The sequence below is a fragment of the Protopterus annectens genome, chromosome 6.part0 (assembly GCF_019279795.1).
Source record: "Protopterus annectens isolate FY-2018-M chromosome 6.part0, PAN1.0, whole genome shotgun sequence".
Lineage (NCBI taxonomy): Eukaryota > Metazoa > Chordata > Ceratodontiformes > Protopteridae > Protopterus > Protopterus annectens.
This window is the reverse complement of record NC_056737.1, coordinates 1,730,806,708-1,730,827,834: the sequence shown is the minus strand read 5'-3', so window position 1 is coordinate 1,730,827,834 and position 21,127 is coordinate 1,730,806,708. Positions and strand designations below refer to the sequence as shown.

Sequence of the window (21,127 nt, the reverse complement as noted above, 5' to 3'; positions counted from 1 at the left end):
GGGAGCATATTCGACTATTTTGGATCCAGCTTGCAGAAAGCAGGTTCCAACAGGTTCCCTTTCTGTTTTTTTTGTGGTTGCCCAGTGGTACATTGGTGCACAGGCCTAAAGAACAAACAAATTCTGATCACATGTTGCTGTGTTTTGAAGAATAATCTACTTCAAGTACTATGCAAATAAAGTATTAATTGCACAATTATGAACCAGTATGAATTAAGATACAAAGAAACAGATTAAATATATTTTAAGGATATGTTTTCCTGCCTAAACTCTTGCTTGCTGTAACGCATCTACTTTAACTTGCTATGCTCAGCATACAGTGGACAGCTATACAACTTCTCATTACATCACTGCAGCCCAGCATTGTTCAAGGCATACTGTTGAACAAAAAATGCCCCCGGTGTGAGAGCACTTGCTCCGAATGTTGAACTCTGTACTATGTCAAAGATGGGGAGGTTACATATTGAGAGAGTGCCCACACTGGGACAGAATCCCTACAATGGAGTGTACAGCTTCTCTGCTTATAAAGTCTGCTGTGTTTTGTTGTGTGGCAATAGGACAGTGTGGTCAGTACCACCCAAACAGATAAAAATAAGAAAATACATGCCATGGAATATATGCTGCTTAAATAGACCATGTTTATTCTGAAATATGATACCAGGAATCTAGTTTGAAAAATGAGTGTTCTTGGAAAAGTGTTATGTTGTTTTAAGTTGAGTTTTTTTTACTGCAATTTACTGATTGGTGTAACTTGTCTATTTAAAGATGTTTGAGGTTTTACAGTATTATCCATAGAAGGAGTTAACCAAGGTGCTAGAGGTATTGAAGATGAACTACAGAATTTTTTATGAAGTTGCATGTTGTTTTTCTCTACAATATTTTATTTTTGTTGTATATACAACTTCTGGTATTAAAGCAAGGTTCTCTGGTAAATTTTGGACTTTCCTTGATAGATAATACACTGGGTATTTTAAAAAAGATTATTCCATACAGAGATCTGTGGATGAATTTATGGAACAAGAAAATACAGTGAATGGTACGTTAGGCAGTAAAGACTTTTTGGATGACTTTATGGGATTAAGTCATCAGAAAAATCTATCATGTTTTTCTTCAGTAGTACCTTGATGTCTCTAAAATATTACCTATAAATTTACAAGGAATGGCTAGTAAATTGAACTGACTTACAAAGCAGGAAACTAATGTTTATTTTAAAATCACATGTTTAGAGAAATATATAAGCCTTGATGTAACACTGACAGGACTTAAGAACTTTTAAGTCACCATCTAAGCCATTTGACTTAACTGAACCTACAGAAATAAAGTTTAAAAAAACAATGAGTAGCTGTAGCGCATAAGTATACTTTAGAACAGGTCTGAATTTCATTTGAGAGAGACAAAATAAAGCAAAAAAAGTGAGAGCAGATATTAAATTTGCAGTGTCCCAGATGAAAGAGTTTATGGATTGCTCATAAATTGATAATATTAGTAACATTAATTTAAAAATACAGCAGACAGAGGAAGAACTACAAACGAGGAAGAAAAATAAGTTTCAAAGAGATAAGAGATGTGCTTGACTGTGGAAGTCCTTCAAGTCTCGTAATAAGACATCAAAAAAAAGATTGCAGGAAGAAACGGTGGAACAATCAGTAATGGCAGAAAGAGTTCCTATAGCTTCTATTCTTCGTCATTTTGTTATTCATCTCCAGAAACTGCATACTATAAAGAGGGACATTATAGAATTCCAACAGAACAGATGGACATGAATGATGGTTTGGAATGGTTTTGGAACCATAATAACAGGAAAGGCCACATGAGGAGGTATGGCAAACAACAGTTTAATGGTCAACAACAGGTCTATATCACTACAACGAATACCCAAACAACTAGTTATTGAAGCCGCTCTTCATCAAATGGCAGCTTTTTAACTAGGGCAAACCAGCAGTTGGCCACCGTCTGGAATTTGCCCTTTTTCCCACTGTAGTGCAATCTCAGAGTTGGTATATTTAGTTAGGGAGGCTGTGGGGGGTAAAGGCCCCCACTTTGGCAGGTTTTAAAATTTTTTTTTTTTTTTTTTTTTTTTTTGGTGGTTGCTTAGTTGGCTAACCCCTTGTGTGCCCTAGTTAAAATTCTCAATTCGATGAACAGCAGTTTCAATATAGTTGTTCGGCGAATATTCAATGAAATGTCATAGGCCTGTCAACAAGAGCATAAGTGATATAAGAACTGATGGTTTAAATAGAAAGGTACATTTTGATGATGAATTTGCATACTGTGAACTATTACCAAGTGATTTTGAATCTGTAAATGATGATGTTTTTGATTGTTTTACAACAGAAGTTTTTAACATATCAGATAAAAACGTAAATGAATTGCAGCTTTTAAAATTAAGTTTAAAGTTTGTTCCTACTAACTGCCCTCCCATATCAGATAAAAACGTAAATGAATTGCAGCTTTTAAAATTAAGTTTAAAGTTTGTTCCTACTAACTGCCCTCCCAAAATATTAAGATTGATATGTTTTAGTTTATTAGAAAGCTGCAGTTACATTTTTATGAGTTTCCAAGAATGAAATGTAAACAACATGAATCTGACTTGGATAGTAATTTTAATGACAGTTTTTATTCATGTTGCTCTGATATTTATTTTTTGGTTGAAGGATGTACAACTTTGGTGGTGAATGCTCAGAATAAATCTGCGTTGATGCCTCCAGTAAATAATGTAAAAATTACAACTTTCTAACAAATTTTAAATATAAATGCTTTACAAGCATTGAAGGAATTAAAAAATAAAAATTAATTGTATTACAATTTATCTAAGGAGGAGTTATCCCTTACAACTTTATAGACTCATCCCTTATTTGTTAATTAAACCATAAGATAAAGGTCAGAGTGTGGTGGTCATGAATTCTAACCAATATGAATAAATGTGTTCTATATGTCCCTATTAAGTCTGTATGTAAAGTTGTGTATGAGGCTGCCAGAAAAATTAGTTGATTACTATATTTTGTGTTCCTAAAATACATAGTGATCTTATTAAACTTTTGGGTATACCAATACTATGAGGCTGTAATAGTTTTACTGAGAATATAGTTTAAGGTTATAAACACTTATTTAATGCAGTTTGTTGTAACGTTACCATCACATATTACAGACATGTTTGATTTGTTGGATAATATTAACATTTTTAAATGGTATGGTAATTATTTTTGGATTATCATCATCATCATCATCATCATCACCCCCCCTTTTCCCCACTTTTTTTTTTTTTTTTACATGGGGTCAGGGTATCATGCTAACTGTGCTAACTCTCTTGATTTAGTGCCACACTCCTGCCTTCTTCAACACTCATGCCTGACTGTCGCAGATCATCTTTCACACAATCCATCTGCCTCTTTGCTGAACAACCCTCGCTTCCTCTTACCTTCTTCCTGTCTGTCCTAAATCTTCCTCACCAGATTGTCTTCTGCTTTTCTGCACATGCCCAAACCACCGTAATCTGTTCTCTTTGATCTCTTCTGCAATTGGAGTTACTTTGGCTTCTGATCTTATGTCCTCATTTCTTTGTCTGTCCCACAGAGTGCATCCTACCACCCATCTCAGGCACTTCATTTTCATCACCTCTAGCTTCTTCAACTGTTCTGCCTTTACTGCCCAGGTTTCTGTACCATACAACAGTACTGGTCACACCACTGTCTTCTACACCTTATTTTTCAGCTTCTTTGGCATTCTTCTGTCATGGACTACACCTGAAACTCTATGCCAGTTGGCTGCAGACCCTCTGACTCTAGCTTTGGCCTCTTCATTTAGACTTCCCTTCTCCTCAACCACCCCTCCCAGATACTTGAAGCTATTTACTTTTTCCACTATCTTCCCTTCTATCTCTATTCTCAGCTTCTTCCAATTTCCCCAATTTGCTGCCATTACCGCCATCTTATCTGTGCTTATTTTCATCCCATGTGCCTTCAGCTTTGCATTCCATTCTCCTATCCTTTGCTGAAGTTCTAGCTCAGAGTCTGCCTGAAATGCCACATCATCTGCATACAGCAACTTTGTTGACTTTTGGATAATAATTGATATTAAAAAAAAAAAAAACAAAACTTAGAAAAACAAAATAATGAAGTGAAAAACGTTACCAAGCACCAGTTTATTCCAAATGTTGAGTGCTTTCGTACGAACAATGTCAAACTTATTCAGAACACAGTTTAAAATCCCAGTTAAGCTTAAATATTGCAATTAAATCACATGACTAAACATTCCACCCCTCAATTAATCCTTAAAAACAATATAAAGTTGTATACATATAAACACATACACACACATACACCTTGCCTCTCTTTGAAATCTAGCATAAAAATTCCTACTTACAAACACCCCCGTATGTACATGCCCTTAGGAAAACACAAATTCAGCTTTTAATTTAAAAATACTATTTATAGTAATAGATTCATTTAAACTGGGGGGGGGGGGTACAGTGGCATTACTCCTTAGCTGCCAGATCACTTCTTTATATTCAAGTAAAATATCATGTGACCCCCCCCCCCAGTCAACACTAACTTTTTCTATACAAGAATACATGGGAAACCTGATAATATGTTTGGCTAAAGCATTTTTATCATCCAGCTTGTGAATATCATATTGGTGTTGGTAAATCCTTGTTTTAAACTAGTTCTTAATTTACCTATATAAAATGAAGTGCATTGTTGGCACAAAGCTATATACACCACATTAGTACTGTGACAGTTCAGTCTATGTCTAAAATACATGTTCCCCTACCTAGGTATAGACATTTCCTCACCTTTCTTGATAAATCTACACTGGTTACAGTTGTCACACATTCATGCTCCCACCCTGTAACCCCTTCCTACATCTCTCACACATGAATTTAAAGCACAAGTCCTTTTTGTACACCACATTTGGTTTGTGCCTAATTTTTTTCAACATATTCTCCATCAGCTCTAAAAATGGTCCAGTTGTGGTTAATAATGTTCTTTATGCCATCAAAATGTATAAGGTAAAATCAATGCACGATGAAAATTGATATTTTCATGTCTGTGCCCCCCCCCCCACCACCACCATCAGACAGTCCCCTCCTGGATTTGTTCCTAGCAGGGGGACATACGCTCCTTCCTGTCTTTTCCTGGTAACCTCGCAAATAATACTGTCGAGGAACCATAGGGGGTAGCCCATATTCAGCAACACTTCTTTCAAAACTGTGCATTGTTCCACAAAGCCTACATCATCACTAACCATACGGGCTAGCCTTACCATTTGCATCTTCACTAGTGATTTCTTTTGATGAACTAGGTGCAGTGCAATAGGGCATTCGAATAGGTGGGTTTCCTATAGAGATTGGATTAAAATCTCTTCCCCACCCTGTTTTTAACAATCAAAACATCAAAATAATGCAGTATATCTGGCATCTACCTCCATAGTAAATTGAAGGAAAGTAGTTCTTGATTTAAGAAATTCGAAGAATTAATTTAACCTTTCTCTTCCCGCTACCCAAAAAATGATTATGTCATCCAGGAGGCATTCATAAAATGTCCAACATCTGCTAAAATCTGAGTTAACTATCTGTTCATTCTCCCAGTTGGCCAATACAATATTGGCAAATGGAGGGGCACAAATTGCCCCCATTGCTACCCCTTTTAACTGGTGAAATGATTTTCATAAATTATATAGTTGCTTCCCAATATCATCTCCACAAGTTCCACAATAGTAGAAACTTTGCCACTGTCCACCCTTGGATGTTTGCACAGAAATTCTTGAAACATTTCTAGCCCCTCATTATGGGGTATTACAGAATATAGATCACAGACATATATGGTTACAAATAGCAATTCATCAGAGTACATTTGGTTAGAAAACTTGGACAAAAAGTCCCATGAGTCTCTAAATATACAACTGCATTCTGACAACAACCCTTTAATGTTCTTTTCCACAAATTTTGCTAAAGGGACCATCTCAGAGGCTTACAATCGGCCTGAATGGGGGATCACTGACGCATTTATAGGTCTTTGGTATACCAAATATGGTGGGGGTCCTTGGGTGGGACACCTTGAGAAAGTCCAGGTCACTCAGGGTAATTTTATTATTTAACAAGAAGTCTTCAAGCTGTAAATCAATCCTATGATAGGCAATATTCATTTGGTTACATGAAACTTCCTCATATGTATCACTGTATAAAATAGTTACCATCTTGTTGACATATTCATTTGAGTCCATCACCACAAGTCCCCCACCCTTGTCAGGTTTCATAATCCTGACCTGTGTGAGACCCTTGATCTCAGTTAGCAATTTCTCCTCTTGCATAGTCAAATTGTACACTTCAAAATTGCCCCTATTTTCTTCTATAAACTTCCTGATGTCATATTCACAAATTTTTTCATAAATGCTTAATAAGGGGTGTAGCGGTGGGTTAAAGACACTAGGTCTTTTACATGCATTTGTATCGTGCACTACATTATTACCATGAATAAATATTCCTAAATCCAATTTTCTAACAAACAGCTTCAACTGTATAATTGCATCTTTGATACTCCCAGCTCTTGCTGGCACAAAAGTCAGCCCATTGTCAAATAAATCAGCCCACGCATTAGTGACTTCTACAGAACTATAGTTAAAAATTTTAAAATCACCAATTGTGTTTGGGACTATTTTATATTGTGGTACATCTTCTACCATCTGTAGTTGCCTCTCCCCCCGCCATTCCAGTGGGATGAACCTCTCCAGTGTTGGTTCCTCTGAGGGTATGTTGTTTGTACTGGTTCCCCTACATGTTGTTCATGTCCCTGCCTCTGATTCATAAGTCTCTCCGACCTTCTCAGAGGCTGAGACTCTAAAGGGCTAGCAGGTGAACTGTCTTCATCATCTACCTCTAAAATAACCCCCCCCCCTCCGTAGTCAAATTCACATTGCTGTCAATATTATAGTTATTGTGCCCATTTGGGCCCAGAGGTGGACTAGGGTAAGCTTTCCCTGCTTCATAATCCCTTTTATCTCTCCACAGTTTATCTGCTTTTTTATTTTTAAGTACATCAGTTATACTCTCAATATCTTTAAATACATTTAAGTAATCACATTTCCTAGATTCAAACAGTTAGTTTTAACCAGAGGAGGGGTGGGGCCACATGAAATTTTACTTGACTATAAATAACTGATTTGACAGCTAAGGAGTAATGCCACTGTACTCCCTGGTTTAAATGAATCTATTACTATAAATAGTATTTTAAAATTAAAAGCTGAATTTGTGTTTTCCTAAGGGCTTGTACATATGGGGGTATTTGTAAGTAGGAATTTTGATGCTAGATTTCAAAGAGAGGCAAGGTGTATGTGTATGTAGGTGTTTATATGTATACAACTTTATATTATTTTTTAAGGATTAATTGAGGGGTGGAATTTTTAGTCATGTGACTTAATTGCAGTATTTAAACTTAATTGGGATTTTAAAAGTACAGTTTTGTACCTACCATAAATGTAGATGTCCGAACAGGATAGCATCTGCAGTCATAACAAATGGGTTGTCCTGTCGTCAGGCAGCCCTTCGGTCGGCCGGATTCCAAAGTCTGGGTCTGGCCTCGGCTGGTGTCGCACTTCACCCGACGTCATCTCTCCTGGTCTTTGGGTATAAAGGCATCAGCCAACGCCATTTTCCTCAGTGTTTCTTGCCCCAGATGCCAGTTGCCCTCTTGGAAAACTAAATTTTGGATAAATGCCAATGTTTCCAAAAAAATAGTAGGCAAACACAAAAAATAAGCATGTAAGTACATATATACAAACAAATACACCATAAGAGATCCCCCCCTAGCTAGCTATTAGGAGGGTAAATACCCTAGGAGTACCACAGAGGGGAAGGAGGGTGGGTAATCCTGACTGCAGATGCTATCCTGTTCGGACATCTACATTTATGGTAGGTACAAAACTGTACTATGTCCTTCAAGGATGCATCTGCAGTCATAACAAATGGGTAGAATACCATAGCCAAACTAGGGGAGGAGGAAGAAGAATTATGGTGTAGTTAGGATCCCTTGCAAGACAGCAGTGGCAAACCCTGCTCGGGATCTAGAGTATAGAGGTAAGTTGTAATGCTTGGCAAATGTATGCACGGAGGTCCAAGTAGCCGCCTCAATAATGTCTTTGGTAGCCACTCCTCGTAAGAAGGCTGTGGTAGTGGCTGTAGCCCTTGTAGAGTGAGGTCTTATGTTCTGTGGAATTTGCTTTCCATGGTAGGAGTAACAGAATGTTATGCAATTTCCTATCCATTTAGAGATTGTCTGTTTGGAAATTGCTTTTCCTTCCCTTCCTGTTGCATAGGCTACTAAAAGCTGGTCAGTTTTTCTGTTACCTTTGGTTCTGTCCAGGTAGTAGCGTAACTGTCTATGTACATCCAAGGTATGCAGCAGTCTTTCCCCCTTGTTCTGTGGATTGGGAAAGAAGGTAGGTAGGTGGATTGCCTGGTTTAGAGATACTCTGGATACCACCTTAGGCATAAATGTAGGATTAGTTCTCATGGACACTCTATCTTGATGGAAGATTAGGAAGGGTTGTACTGCCATTAAGGCTTGTAGTTCCGAAACCCTTCTTGCTGAAGTAATTGCCAGTAGGAGAGCAGTTTTCCATGATAGGTGTTGAAGATCTGCTGTTGCTGCTGGTTCAAATGGAGGGAGTGTCAATTTTTCTAGCACAGAGTTCAAGTCCCATGCTGGTAATGGTGGTTTCCTAGGAGGTTTTACATTCTTGATTCCTCTGAGGAACTGCCTGAGTAGAGGATGTGAGAAGACAGGGGATCAAGCTGTATTCTGCAGAAATAGCTGATGCATGTATCTTGATGGAGGAATAGGACAGGCCTGTATGTAGAAGCTCTGCCAAGTACTCCAGGATGTTAGCAATGTCTATCTTTGACACATCTTTTCCTCTTTCAGTACTCCAAATGACAAACCTTTTCCATTTTCCTGCATAGTTCCTTCTTGTTGAAGGTCTGCGGGCTTCAAGGATAATGTCTTTCACCCTTTGGGATAAATCTGGGTTAATTGCTGTTATGTGATGTTCCAGGCAGTGAGTTGCAGAGTTTTTAGGTTTGGATGCATGATGTTGTAGTTGTTCTGAGTTAACATCAAAGGCATCAGAGGTATGTTCCTCAGCAATGGATACCAGTGTTGTCTTGGCCAATTTGGAGCTATCAGAATTATCCTTGGACGTTCCTCTTTGATTTTCAGTAGTACCTTGTGCATCAAAGGAAGAGGTGGAAATGCATATGCTGTCAGGCCTTTCCAACTGAAGGATAGAGAGTCCACCTTCCATGCTAGTGGGTGGTATGTCCTTGTGCAGAATTTCTTGAGCTGGTGATTGAGTGGGGATGCGAATAGGTCTATTTGTGGCATTCCCCATTTCTTTGTGATGGCCTTGAAGATGTCCGGGTGTAGCATCCATTCGTGAGCATCCGAGGTGGTTCTGCTTAACATGTCTGCTAGGATGTTTTCTTTTCCCGGTACAAATATTGCCTGTAACTGGATGTTGTAGCTCAGAGCCATATTCCAAAGGTCCAGAGTCATTCTGCATAGGGGGTATGAATGAGTGCCTCCCTGTTTGTTGATGTACCACATAACTGTGGTGTTGTCCGTCCTTATCATTAAATGGCCTTCTTTGAGGAATGGTCTGAAATTCTGGATTGCTAGTTTTACTGCTAGCATTTCTTTTCGATTTATGTGCAGGTGCAGCTGTTCTGGAGTCCATAATCCTTGTATGCATTTGTCCAGCATGTGTGCTCCCCAGCCTAGGTCTGAGGCGTCCGTTGTGATGGTTTGGCTTGCTTGAAAGTTGTGGAAGGGCAAACCTGGGTTTGACTGGCATGCTTGAGCCCACCATAGGAACTCTTGTTTCAGGCATGGTATTAGTGGGATTTCGGTTTCTAAGCTGTGCCTGTGTTGAGACCATAAATTCTTTAGGTACCACTGTAGCTTTCTCATATGCAGTCTGGCATGGGGGACCAGGATTATGCATGATGCCATGAAGCGCAAGGCCTGCAGTACTTTTCTTGCTGTTAGTTTGTTCTGCTTTGTTAATGCCAAGAAGTAAAGAGGGAGTTGTTCTTGTTTTTCTGCAGTTAGGAATGCCATCTGTTTTACTGTGTCCAATTCCACCCAAGAATGTTCTTGTTTGGGATGGTATCAGTCTTGACTTTTTAAATTGACTGTGTATCCCAGGGCTTGTAGTAAGCAAATGACTTTTTGTAAGTCTTTTGTCAGCTTGCTTTTGTTGTCCGCTTGTATCAGGCAGTCGTCCAGGTATGGATAAATTTGAATTCCCTGTAGCCTGCAATGAGCGATTACTGATGCCAGGCATTTTGTGAATACTCTGGGCAGTAGATAAGCCAAAGGGCAATGCTGAGAATTGATAATGCTCTGATCCTGCAAGAAATCTGAGGTATCTTCTGCAATTTGGTCGTATGGGGATGTGCAGGTATGCCTCCTTGAGATCTAGAGTAACCAGCCAACACTCCTTGCCCAGCATGGGAAGAAGTTGCTGTAGAGTCAGCATTTTGAATTTTGGGACAATGATGAATGTGTTTAAGACGGACAGGTCGAGAATAGGTCTCCAACTTTTCTCTTTTCTTGGTACTAGGAAGAGTCTGGAGAAGAATCCTTTGCCCTGTTCTGTTAGTGGTACTCTTTCCACAGCTCTCATCTTTGTTAATTGAGCTATCTGCTTTAGAGCTTCTGTTTTTTGATTTGGGGGTAGGTTTGGCATTCCTCTTTTTACTGGTAAGGTGTGGAAGTGAAACCTGTAGCCTTGGTCTATGGTCTGCAAAATCCACTTGTCTTTTGTGATATAGTGCCAATTTTTTGAAAATAAAGCTAACTTTCCACCTAAAGGTGCTGCTATTTGTTCCCTGGTAGGCGGTGTCAGAGCCAAGTCACTGTGATTGTCCTGTTGCAGTGGCAGTGGTTGTGTCTGTGCCTCGCTGGTTATTGCCTTGCCACTGGCGTCCTCTATAGGCACCTCCTCTGGATTGATTTCTGCCTCTGGTACGTCTATTCCTGCCTCTCTGAGATTTTGAGGAGTCTGGAAAGGACCAATTTTTGGAAGGCCAGTTCCTGCTAAACCTTGGGGGCTGAACCTGTAAGAAATCCTTAACTGTTTGTACAGATTTTGCCTTCTCTTCCATTTTCTTCATTACTTGCTGAGCAGGAATACCAAATAGACTGGCTTTATCCATAGGAGCATCTAACAGCTTTGCTTTAACATGATCCAGCAAGACCTGTTCTTTCAACCATGCATGCCTTCTTATAACTGTGCCAGTCATGGCTGATCTAAATGAAGCCTCCAGTGCATCATAGCCACATTTTAAAGAATGGTTACTAACCTGCTGAATGTTATTCACCATTTCTAAAACATATTTCTTATCTAAGGAGTCATCATTGGACAGTTTCTTAGTTAACTGATCAAGCATAAACTCTTGGTATTGGATCATATGAAACTGACAGTTCAAAGCTCTAGCTGAGAGAGTAGCAGAGGTGTAAACTTTTTTCCCCCATCTCTCTAAGGACCTGGATTCCCTTTCAGAAGGAGAGGGTTTTTGCTGAGGTCGAAGCTACTGCCTTAGGCCCCTGGGAGATAGTCTCAGGATCTGCAAGTGGGGCCTTGTATAGGTGGTGATGAGTGTCTGGTACCCTGTAAAACCTATCTGGTTTGGCAGGGGCTGGAGGTAAAGTATCAGGAGCAGTGCAAACATCATTAAATGCATCATCCACAACAGGCAGAACTGGAGGTATAGCTAAGGGCCTATGTTGTGGTAAGTGTAGAAAGGTCCTAAGCCTTTTTCTTGAATCTGAGAAATCTTGTCCCTGCCATTGGAATTGTTCTCTCATGGCATGTAAGGTTTCCCCAAAGGAAAATTCCTCTGGTGGAGAGGCAGAGGGAATAGATTCTTCAGCATCGGAATCTTCATAAGTAGAAAAAGGAGCTTCTGGATGGTCTGTAATGTCTGAATCATCCGAAGAATCATCTGAGGACACTGGCTCTGGGGGCACTGCTCTAGGTCTCTTCTGGAGGCTGAGAGGCCCTGTCTGGGTGAGATTGGGATCCCCTAATTAAAGAGATGAGATCCTCTGCCAAAGTAAGCATTTGTGAACTGGAACTGGGCCTGTGTGAGGGGGTCTTAACAGCCACTGATTTTGCAGTTTTGGCTGCTTTAGCCCTGGCAAAGGCCTTAGTAGACATGGCTGCAGGAGGCCTAGCAGCACCACGTGCTGGGGTAGAGACATCCAAAGGGATGGTGTCTGATAAATCAATAGGAACCACATTAGTAGGCAAAACTTCAGAGGCCGATTCAACTAGGGTAGCAGAAGCCTCGGTAGTAGTCATGGATTTGGCTGAAGACTGACCCGTTTGCTCGGTTTCGGCCGAAATCGAGACACTCGCGGTTTGCTTAACCGTGGTTTCGGCCGAAACCGCGGACTGCGAGTGTCAGTCTTTTTCTTTGTGTTTTTTAACAGTTTGAGTAGTCAGAGGATCCGACGGCATAATGTACGCAAAATCTGAGCCGAAAAACTGTTCAGCGAACTCCGACCGACGCCTAAGCGTTCGTCGGTTGAAGGAAGCACAGGCTAAACAGGCTGCCACGTCGTGGTCTGGGCCTAAACAAGGTAAGCAGTAAGAGTGGAAATCCTTATGAGGTATTTGTTTCCCACAAGTTAAACAATTATTGACTTTTTCTGACATCGGCTGAGGCAAGAAAGAGTCCCCAACGGGGTACTTAGCTTTTTAGAAGTCTTCGAAGTAGTATTCGGTAGTAGTAATCTCTGGATCTGACCGACCGGCACTTGCGAACAGCTTCTGCTTGCGCCACGGCAAGAAAGACTGAGGAAAATGGCGTCGGCTGATGCCTTTATACCCGAAGACCAGGAGAGATGACGTCGGGTGAAGAGCGACACCAGCCGAGGCCAGACCCAGACTTTGGAATCCGGCCGACCGAAGGGCTGCCTGACGACAGGACAACCCATTTGTTATGACTGCAGATGCATCCTTGAAGGACATCTGTGTTCTGAAGAAGTTTGACATTGTTCTTACAAAAGCGCTCAACATTTGGAATAAACTGGTGCTTGGTGACGTTTTTCGCTTCATTATTTTGTTATAATAATTGATATTAATAATTTACATTTTAGTATAATACATCAATATGGTTTACAAGCACTAAATATCTTTTTGGGTTTGTCACCTAAAGATGGTTATATAGAGAAATTAAATTAATTTTGTTTGAATAATAATTTGTTCATTTTAACAAACTTATTTGCAGCTGTGTGTAATGGGTAAGGGGGCTAGTTTTGATCCAGCATATGCTTCTGGAAATTGTATTATCGATTTACTGATATTTATATCTATGATAGGAAAATTGGTAAAGGATATACGTTCATGGAATTTTGAATTCTAATTTACTAATTAATTTTTGGGAAGTGACATTAATTGGCAAACCAGGAAAACATGTTACATCTGGGCTGTATCAGAAATATGCAGCATCAAATACACATTGTGTATGTCTATTTGTCATCCTGAACATACAAAAGTGTCACTGCCTTGTAGCGAATTACTCAGAGCTTATAAATTGCGCAGCTTCAGATATTTTGGATGAAGCCAAGGCTTACAATCACATCTCAAAACTAGGTAGTTCACAATTCTCTCAATTACCTATGGATATAACATGGGAAAACAGTAACAACAGATTTGTTCAAAATAAGTCAGCTGTTTTTTTATTACGGAATATTCTGTATTTACAGATATGATGTTGAAGGAGATAAAAACATTGTTGGCAATATACAGTGAGTGATGTAACATTACAAAAACTTTTCTTGAACATTTGTCTATAGCATATAGGAAGGGTAGGAACATTATTTAGTACACAGTTTTTATGTTAATAAAAGAATGAATATAAGATTCCCCCTGCTAGTTATGGGCACATTTAGTTGTAGTCACTGTTACAGTTGTGGGAATTTGGTAACATAAATGGTAAAAAGTGTGATGTTGTAGGGAGATATTCTTGTAACACTGAGGCAGTAATATATGCCTTACGATGCCCTTCTCAACTGGTACATATATTTCAAACAAGTAGAAAGTTTAAATATAGGCTACAGCGGCATATTATATTATGGAGATTAGAAATAAAAACAGATACATCACTTGCTATGCATATTTTAGATAAACACAACAGTGATAGTTCTCTGCTGGCGGCATCTACAATACAAGTGTGTTTAGGTGATAGGATAATGCATCATCAGAGAATCTTTACTGCTTAGAGACCATGTTTATTCTGAAGTCTGATACCATGTATCCTAGTGGCTTAATAATGAGTGTTCTTAGAAAGGTGTTATGTTGTTTTAAGTTGAGTTTTTTTTCTTATTGTAATTTGTTGACTGGTTTAATTTGTGTTTTAAGATGTTTGTTTGAGGTTTTACAATATTCTCTGCAGAAGGTGTCAGCCAAGAAGCTAGAGAGTACAGAAGATGGAATACAGACTTTTTAGGAGCTTGCTTGTTGTTTTTTTCTACTAGATTTTATTATTGTCAAATATGAGGAATATGTGCTGCCCCTGCCTACACGTTACATCAATACTAAAGTTAGAGAAGTAAACAAAATTATTACTAATGAAGTATTGCGAAAGATTTATTAGCTTCTGTGATAAAACATGTAGCAGTCACATTAGAAATGACTTGAATTTTAAGAACATACAAACATGTATGGTATGAAACTAAGGAATATGTAGGGTAATGAAAATAATGCAGGGCATGAACCCCTTGGCTACATGTGTGAATTATGACATCGGAGTTCTAATATCAGGCATATAAATACAGTCATTCAATACCCCCAACACAGTGAACATCATAGCTCTCAACCTCTTAGAGCAGAAAATCTGGATAAAGCCATAAGTAAAAGTGGGACAAAGGCCCAAAAATAGGGACAATTTTTTTTAATATTGCTCTTACAAACTTACAAAGTGGATATAATAACAGGATTTGCCTTAGCATGAATTTTCTGAAGGTTATGAAATCTGAAACTCAAATCTCTGTCATTTTCCAACTTTAGTCTTTAATGATTTGCAACTAATTTGCCAGAAAAACACAATTTTATGAAAAACAGTCCAAAAAATATGAAGCAAAAATCTGTGCAGTTGAGAGATATGGAACATATGTGCCTAATAACTTAGTGGTTATTATTTTTCCAAGTCATAAAAATCATGCCTATTGAAGCAGTAATCCTACAGAAGGCTACATGTTACTACAAACATCCTGTGGTGATAACGTTTGAATACGAGATAAACTGAGTATAGTGAGATCATATTTTGATTTCAGACACTCCTACCAGTTTTATCTCTTCAGCTCTATCTGCTGTGTACAGAGAGAACATTTGGGAAGGACAATCCCTGTAGTCTCGATCTTGATCTATTCCATCCCTCTCCACTAACAAAAAAAATATATATTTATACTTTATTCAGCTGCTCTTACTGTAACTGCTTCTACCTTCTTCATTACCTTAGTTTGCTATTCTGTGTGCTCTTATTCTGCACTTACTGCTGCTTGTTAGTAGCTTGATTAATTTACATGCTATTCTAAGCACCTTAGTTTTGGTTTTAGTACTTGTGCTTCAGGCCAGTTATTTTACATTTAGGGTATTTGTGGAAAAACCATGCTCTCCCCAAGTCCACCAAGTATTCAGAGCACTATGTCTGGACAATTCCCATCAGTTTCCCCTGCCAGTCTGGTCGACATGGGCATACTGAGACAGTGTAGTAACTGCCTCATGTTCACAAACAGTCCCCATCTCCTAGCACATAATTCTTCTACTTGCGAGAGATGCATCTACATCAGTAAGCTGGAATTCATGCTCTCTCGCATCACATTCAGTACTCCTGACAAAGAGGAGACTGCCAGCATAAACACCACACCACCCACATCACAGTCACACACCCACCTACGCAGGGGTCCTCAACAAAAACTTGCCTAAACAACAGAGAACCCCAAAACATACTCACAAACATTCCACGCACAATGCCAATCACATTCCACACAGTAGTCAACACACCACTGTCTCACAAACACAGTCCATTAGTCATAACAATAAACCAACGAAGCCCATAAGGCATAACAATAAACCAAATATACTAGTCATTGGCGACTCAACAGTGAAACACACAGATGTCCCCCTCACCAGGCTCAACAAGGAGAAGGTCACATTCAGCTGTTTGTCAGATGCTAGAATCCACCACATCACGCATGCATTTAAGACTCTCCACAATAGGTACAAGTATAACTCTGTCATTGTCCATGTTGGTGTGAATGACTTGAGACATACCTCCCTGAACTATATGAAGAGGGACATGATTGAGCTTTCAGACTATGTGCTCCAGGCTGGTGTGACCCTGGCCCTGAGCAGCATCCTGCCTTCACCAAGAATGACACCACAATAACAACAAAAAATGATTGACTTCAACAATTGGCTTAGTTTCTGGTGTCTTTCTAAGGGGATCCAGTATCTGTCTGCCTGGGATGACATAGTTGACAAGCCTTGATGTTTTGCCAGATATGACCTCCACCTGTCACCCCTGGGGTTCCAGATCTTGGCCTAGGCTCTTGCATCCCCCACTGTGCCTTTTTTAGGCTATGTCCCAAAGACAAATCTTCCAACATGAAAGATCGGTCAAAAAGCAAATTAAAGATCATGCTGCTCAATGCTAGGAGCCTTCATCTGAAAATGCACTCATTGGAGGCTCTTCTCATGCTGGAAGTTGCCTATGTCTGTGCAAAACTTGGTTCAGGGCTGCGGAGAGCACCCCTGCCTTACCAGGCTATACTTCATTCCACACTTTCCAACCCCAAAAAGAGGTGGGAAAGACTAAAGGGGGTGGAGTCTCTATCTTCATTAAAGACAGGCACACCTCCTGACTGGTTTACCAGCATGACGTACTGTAATTACTGCAGGTGCAACTGACAGTTGGCAAGACACCCATCTAAGTTATAGCCAGCTATAGACCCCCCCTCCACGTCTCAGGACACCCGCTCCTCCTACCCGGACCTACTTGACTCCATCAAAGTAACCCCTAACGCCCTGATCCTTGGTGACTTCAACTATCCCACCATAGACTGGGTGAACTATTCCTGCACTAATGCACTCACCCAGTGATTTCATGACTTCATCAACTCTAACGCACTAGACCAGCTGGTCTCATCCCCCACAAGGGGAGATAACATACCGGACTTGGTTCTCACCATGACCACTGCACCACTCCCATAGTATGTTCTTCCCTGGTGAGATCAGATCATCAGTTTGTCTCATTCAAAGTTTCTATCTCACCCAACCCCTCCACAGCCATAACCAGACTAAAAAAACTTCTTAACAGCTGACTACACCCTCCTAAGGGAGAGTATCAACAGCTACACACCACCGCCCCCTCACAGGATGCAAACAACTATGCTGAACAGTCTGCCAGCGCAGTATGCAAGCACCTGGACAACTGAATAGATTCAGCCATACCCAACAGAACTAAAACCTGTCTGGTGGACATCCTCTATCAACAGGCTTTACAACAAAAGTAAGAAACTGTTGTCCAAGGGTAAAAAGGAACAAATCCCAAATCAGAAAATCTCCCTCCTCTGCCTCAACAAGTAAATTAGATCACTAGTGAAAATCTCCAAAGCCAATTATGAGTTGAAACTAGCCTGTGAAACAAAGGGAAACACAAGTCCATCTTCAGTTATGTTAGGAACCTCCATGGCAAAACCCAAGTTTGTTCCGAATTAGTACTTAATAGTACCACTTACACTCATAACTTAGCCAACCTGCTGGCTGATAGGTTCAGTGCAAACTTCACCCCCTTATCGCCTCCCCAAAGGCCAAGTCGACATCCTTGATACTTTTCCCACACCTCACATCTCCGTAGATCAAGTGTTAAAGGCCCTATCCAAAGCAAAGAACACAGCTTCCATGGGACCGGATAATACCCCAGGCTGTATTCTGCACCATCTCCAGCAAGAACTAGCTTTAACGTTGAGCACCATATTCAACCACAGCCTAATTACAGGCTTCATTCCAGCAAACTGGAGAACTGCCATTGTCATCCCCTTGCACAAAGGTGGTGCCACTACTGACCTGGTAAACTATCGCCCCATTAGCTTGTCAAGTCTGATCTGTAAAGCCATGTAGCGTATTATTATGGCTCTTATAAACAAGGAAATAGGCGATCTCCAAACATTCGACACCACACAATTCAGATTTGTTAGGGGCAGATCTTGCCTACTGAACCTAGTTGACTTCTGAGACTACTGCCAAGGTCCTGTGTGCGGGAAAGTCAGTACATACAGCTTACCTTGAACTGGACAAGGCCTTTGACACAATCCCCCCACTCAGGCATTATCAGAAAGCTAACACAACTTGGTGTTAATCCCTATCTGGTCAGATGGGTGGCCAACTAACTCACAGATAGGACCCACAAGGTCAAAATAGGTGCCACCACCTCCGTCAGCAGACCTGTCACTAGTGGTGTTCCCCGGGGAACAGTCCTTGGACCCCTACTGTTTGGCGTTTACTTTTCAGAGGTCCAGGCAAAGACAAAGGGCCTGTGGCTAACCAAGCTTGTGGATGACTAAGTTGGGTGCTGTCATTGACTCCCCAAATGATGTTAACATACTGCAAGAGGGACTCACAGCTACAAATAACTGGTGCCAAAGTCATGGCCTTAAATTAAATGCAAAAAAAAATTATTATCATACCATTCAGCAAAAAACACAGACCCTACTGATTACCGCATCAATGGCAACTCCCTAAACACACAACCCGTGGTGAGAGACCTGGGTACTCAGGTTGACAACAATCTCACATTTGATCATCATGTGGCGGCGGTGGTCAGAAAAGCTTTTCACTTGATTCATCTCATAAGTAAAGGGATTGCATCCAGAAAAAAGGAGGTTATTACCTCTCTGTACTCCTCCCTCATAAGACCCATAATTGAGTATAATGCATCGTTTGGTATGTACCTTTCCAAATGCCTGCACCAACTAGAAAGGCCACAGAAATACCTCACAAAGAGAATCTATGGCCTCCAACAACTGCCCTATCCGGACAGGCTCAAATCACTATCACTTTACCCGGTATCATACAGATTGCTTAGAGGTGATCTGTGCCTTGCCTACACAGCAATATGGGACCCTGCCCTACTAGAGATGCTCCATATCCGTAAATCTAACTCCTCGCACATTACCCGCTCAATAGGCCTAAATCTAATATGCAATATCAACAAAACCTGCTGGAGAGACAGGTTTGTCTCCCAGAGGCTGCCCCATCTCTGGAATAGACTTCCCATACATGTCAGAGTACCTCACTGACCCTCTTCAAGCACAACCTTGATGAGTGAATGGGAAACCACAAATTTGTCCCAGGAATTCCAACTTTGTCCCTCACTGACAGGTGACAGCTGCTGACTAAGGTTTCTTTTTTGGGGATAAACTCTTGGCTAGGATGGTAAGGGCCCCAGGGCCATTAGCCAAGTAACCTCCTATGACCTTATGACTGACTATTAAAGCCACACACTTTGTAAGCCAGCAGTTCAAAACACTAAAGAGCATTTACAGCATATTTTTAACTGATAAGCGAGGGCATTAAAAAGAACCCTTTGCGTTAATAAATTATGTCAATCTAATTCATGTCATAATCTAATTATTTGTTAACACCTTTATTGAATCATTATTTAAGACATAGGCAACCATACATTTATATAAAAGAAAACAACCCACATTAACATGTTCCCAGTTACATTAGTCATACAAAAGAAAATATCTTATGTATAATGCATCATCAGTACAACATTATATAAATTGTTCATTTCCTTAAGCCTCCAGATCATTATTGTTCCCACAATTTCCATTTATTACTATATAACCTGTTTTATACCCTTTTCTAAAGATCTCACTTCTAGCTCTTTTTTTCATTGTTACAATATTCATTACTTCAAATACAGTTGATTTAGACTTTGATTTCCATTTTCTAGTAATTTATTTTTAGGCACCAGAATTAAATTTAAGAAGGCCTTACTATGTCTAGGCAATTCAGATCCCAGCTCAAAAAATCATTTCCTTAGTTACACCGATTTGCTTAGCCAATATTTCTGACAAGAGTACTCTGTAAAGAATTTTTAAAGCCTGACAACTCATTACACTCCACGTTCCCAATTACATCTACAATCTAATTAAATTAATTCTATATTGTGGGAAAACACCAACCCGAGGGGAAAAAAAGAAAAAAAAAATAGACATTTTAAATTCAATTTATAATTAAGAAGCTAGAAAAGTTGTAGAATATGATTTTAACTGAGATTTAGTGTTTTAAAGAAATGGAAATCACTATCTGTTAATGTTTCCTGAAGAGAACTGCCAAGTTTTCAAATATATTGTTTGGTTAAGAAACTGCTGAAAACTTTAATAAACTCTAGGCATACTAAAAATGATCTCAAACTGAATGCTAAAGCATGTACCATCAGCATTTTTGGTAGACAACCATTCCTTTCATTATACTGTCTAGATGGCATACCACTACAACATGAAAATGCAGCTTAGGACCTAGATAAATGGGTCAATAGTTCCCTCTCTCTTGAGCAAAATCGATAGTTGCCAGGAAGTATTTTTACTTAGTCAATCTAATTGCCAAAGGAATATCATGAGGGTTTAAAGAGGTAATCACTCCTTTATAATGGGCATAGATTAGGCCAATTAAGAGTGCAATGCTCCCTTTGTGATGCATCTCACTTATATTAAACTATTAGAAAGAACCTAAAGGTTCCTAATCAAATAAATTATAGAACTGAAGTCCATGAGCTAACAAGAAATGCTTTAAATGTTGTTGTTGTTTGTCTTTTGGCTTTTAAGGAGATTCAGGTTTTTTTTCAGCTGTAAGGGGTCACCACAGTGGAACTCCAGTCCGCTAATGATTGGCAGTAGATTTTTACGAAATGCCGTGGTGCCAGCTCAACGCCCAACCTTCAACGAAGGCACTCCCATTTATGCACTCATGTCTTTCAAACGCTACCCAACTGCGGGAAGGACATGCAGACTCCACACAGAAGGCACTCCCAAGCCCAGCCGAGAATCGAACG

At 39.9% G+C, this 21,127-nt stretch overlaps 1 protein-coding gene across 1 annotated transcript in view; it reads right to left on the bottom strand.

The window, feature by feature from the left end:
- ITGAV (integrin subunit alpha V) overlaps nucleotides 1-21,127 on the bottom strand; it is a 1,332,605-nt gene that overhangs the window by 979,771 nt on the left and 331,707 nt on the right. Inside the window, exon 4 of the mRNA XM_044075123.1 lies at nucleotides 1-105. Within this exon, the coding sequence (XP_043931058.1) occupies nucleotides 1-105 (105 nt within the window). The remainder of the gene's footprint in view (nucleotides 106-21,127) is intronic.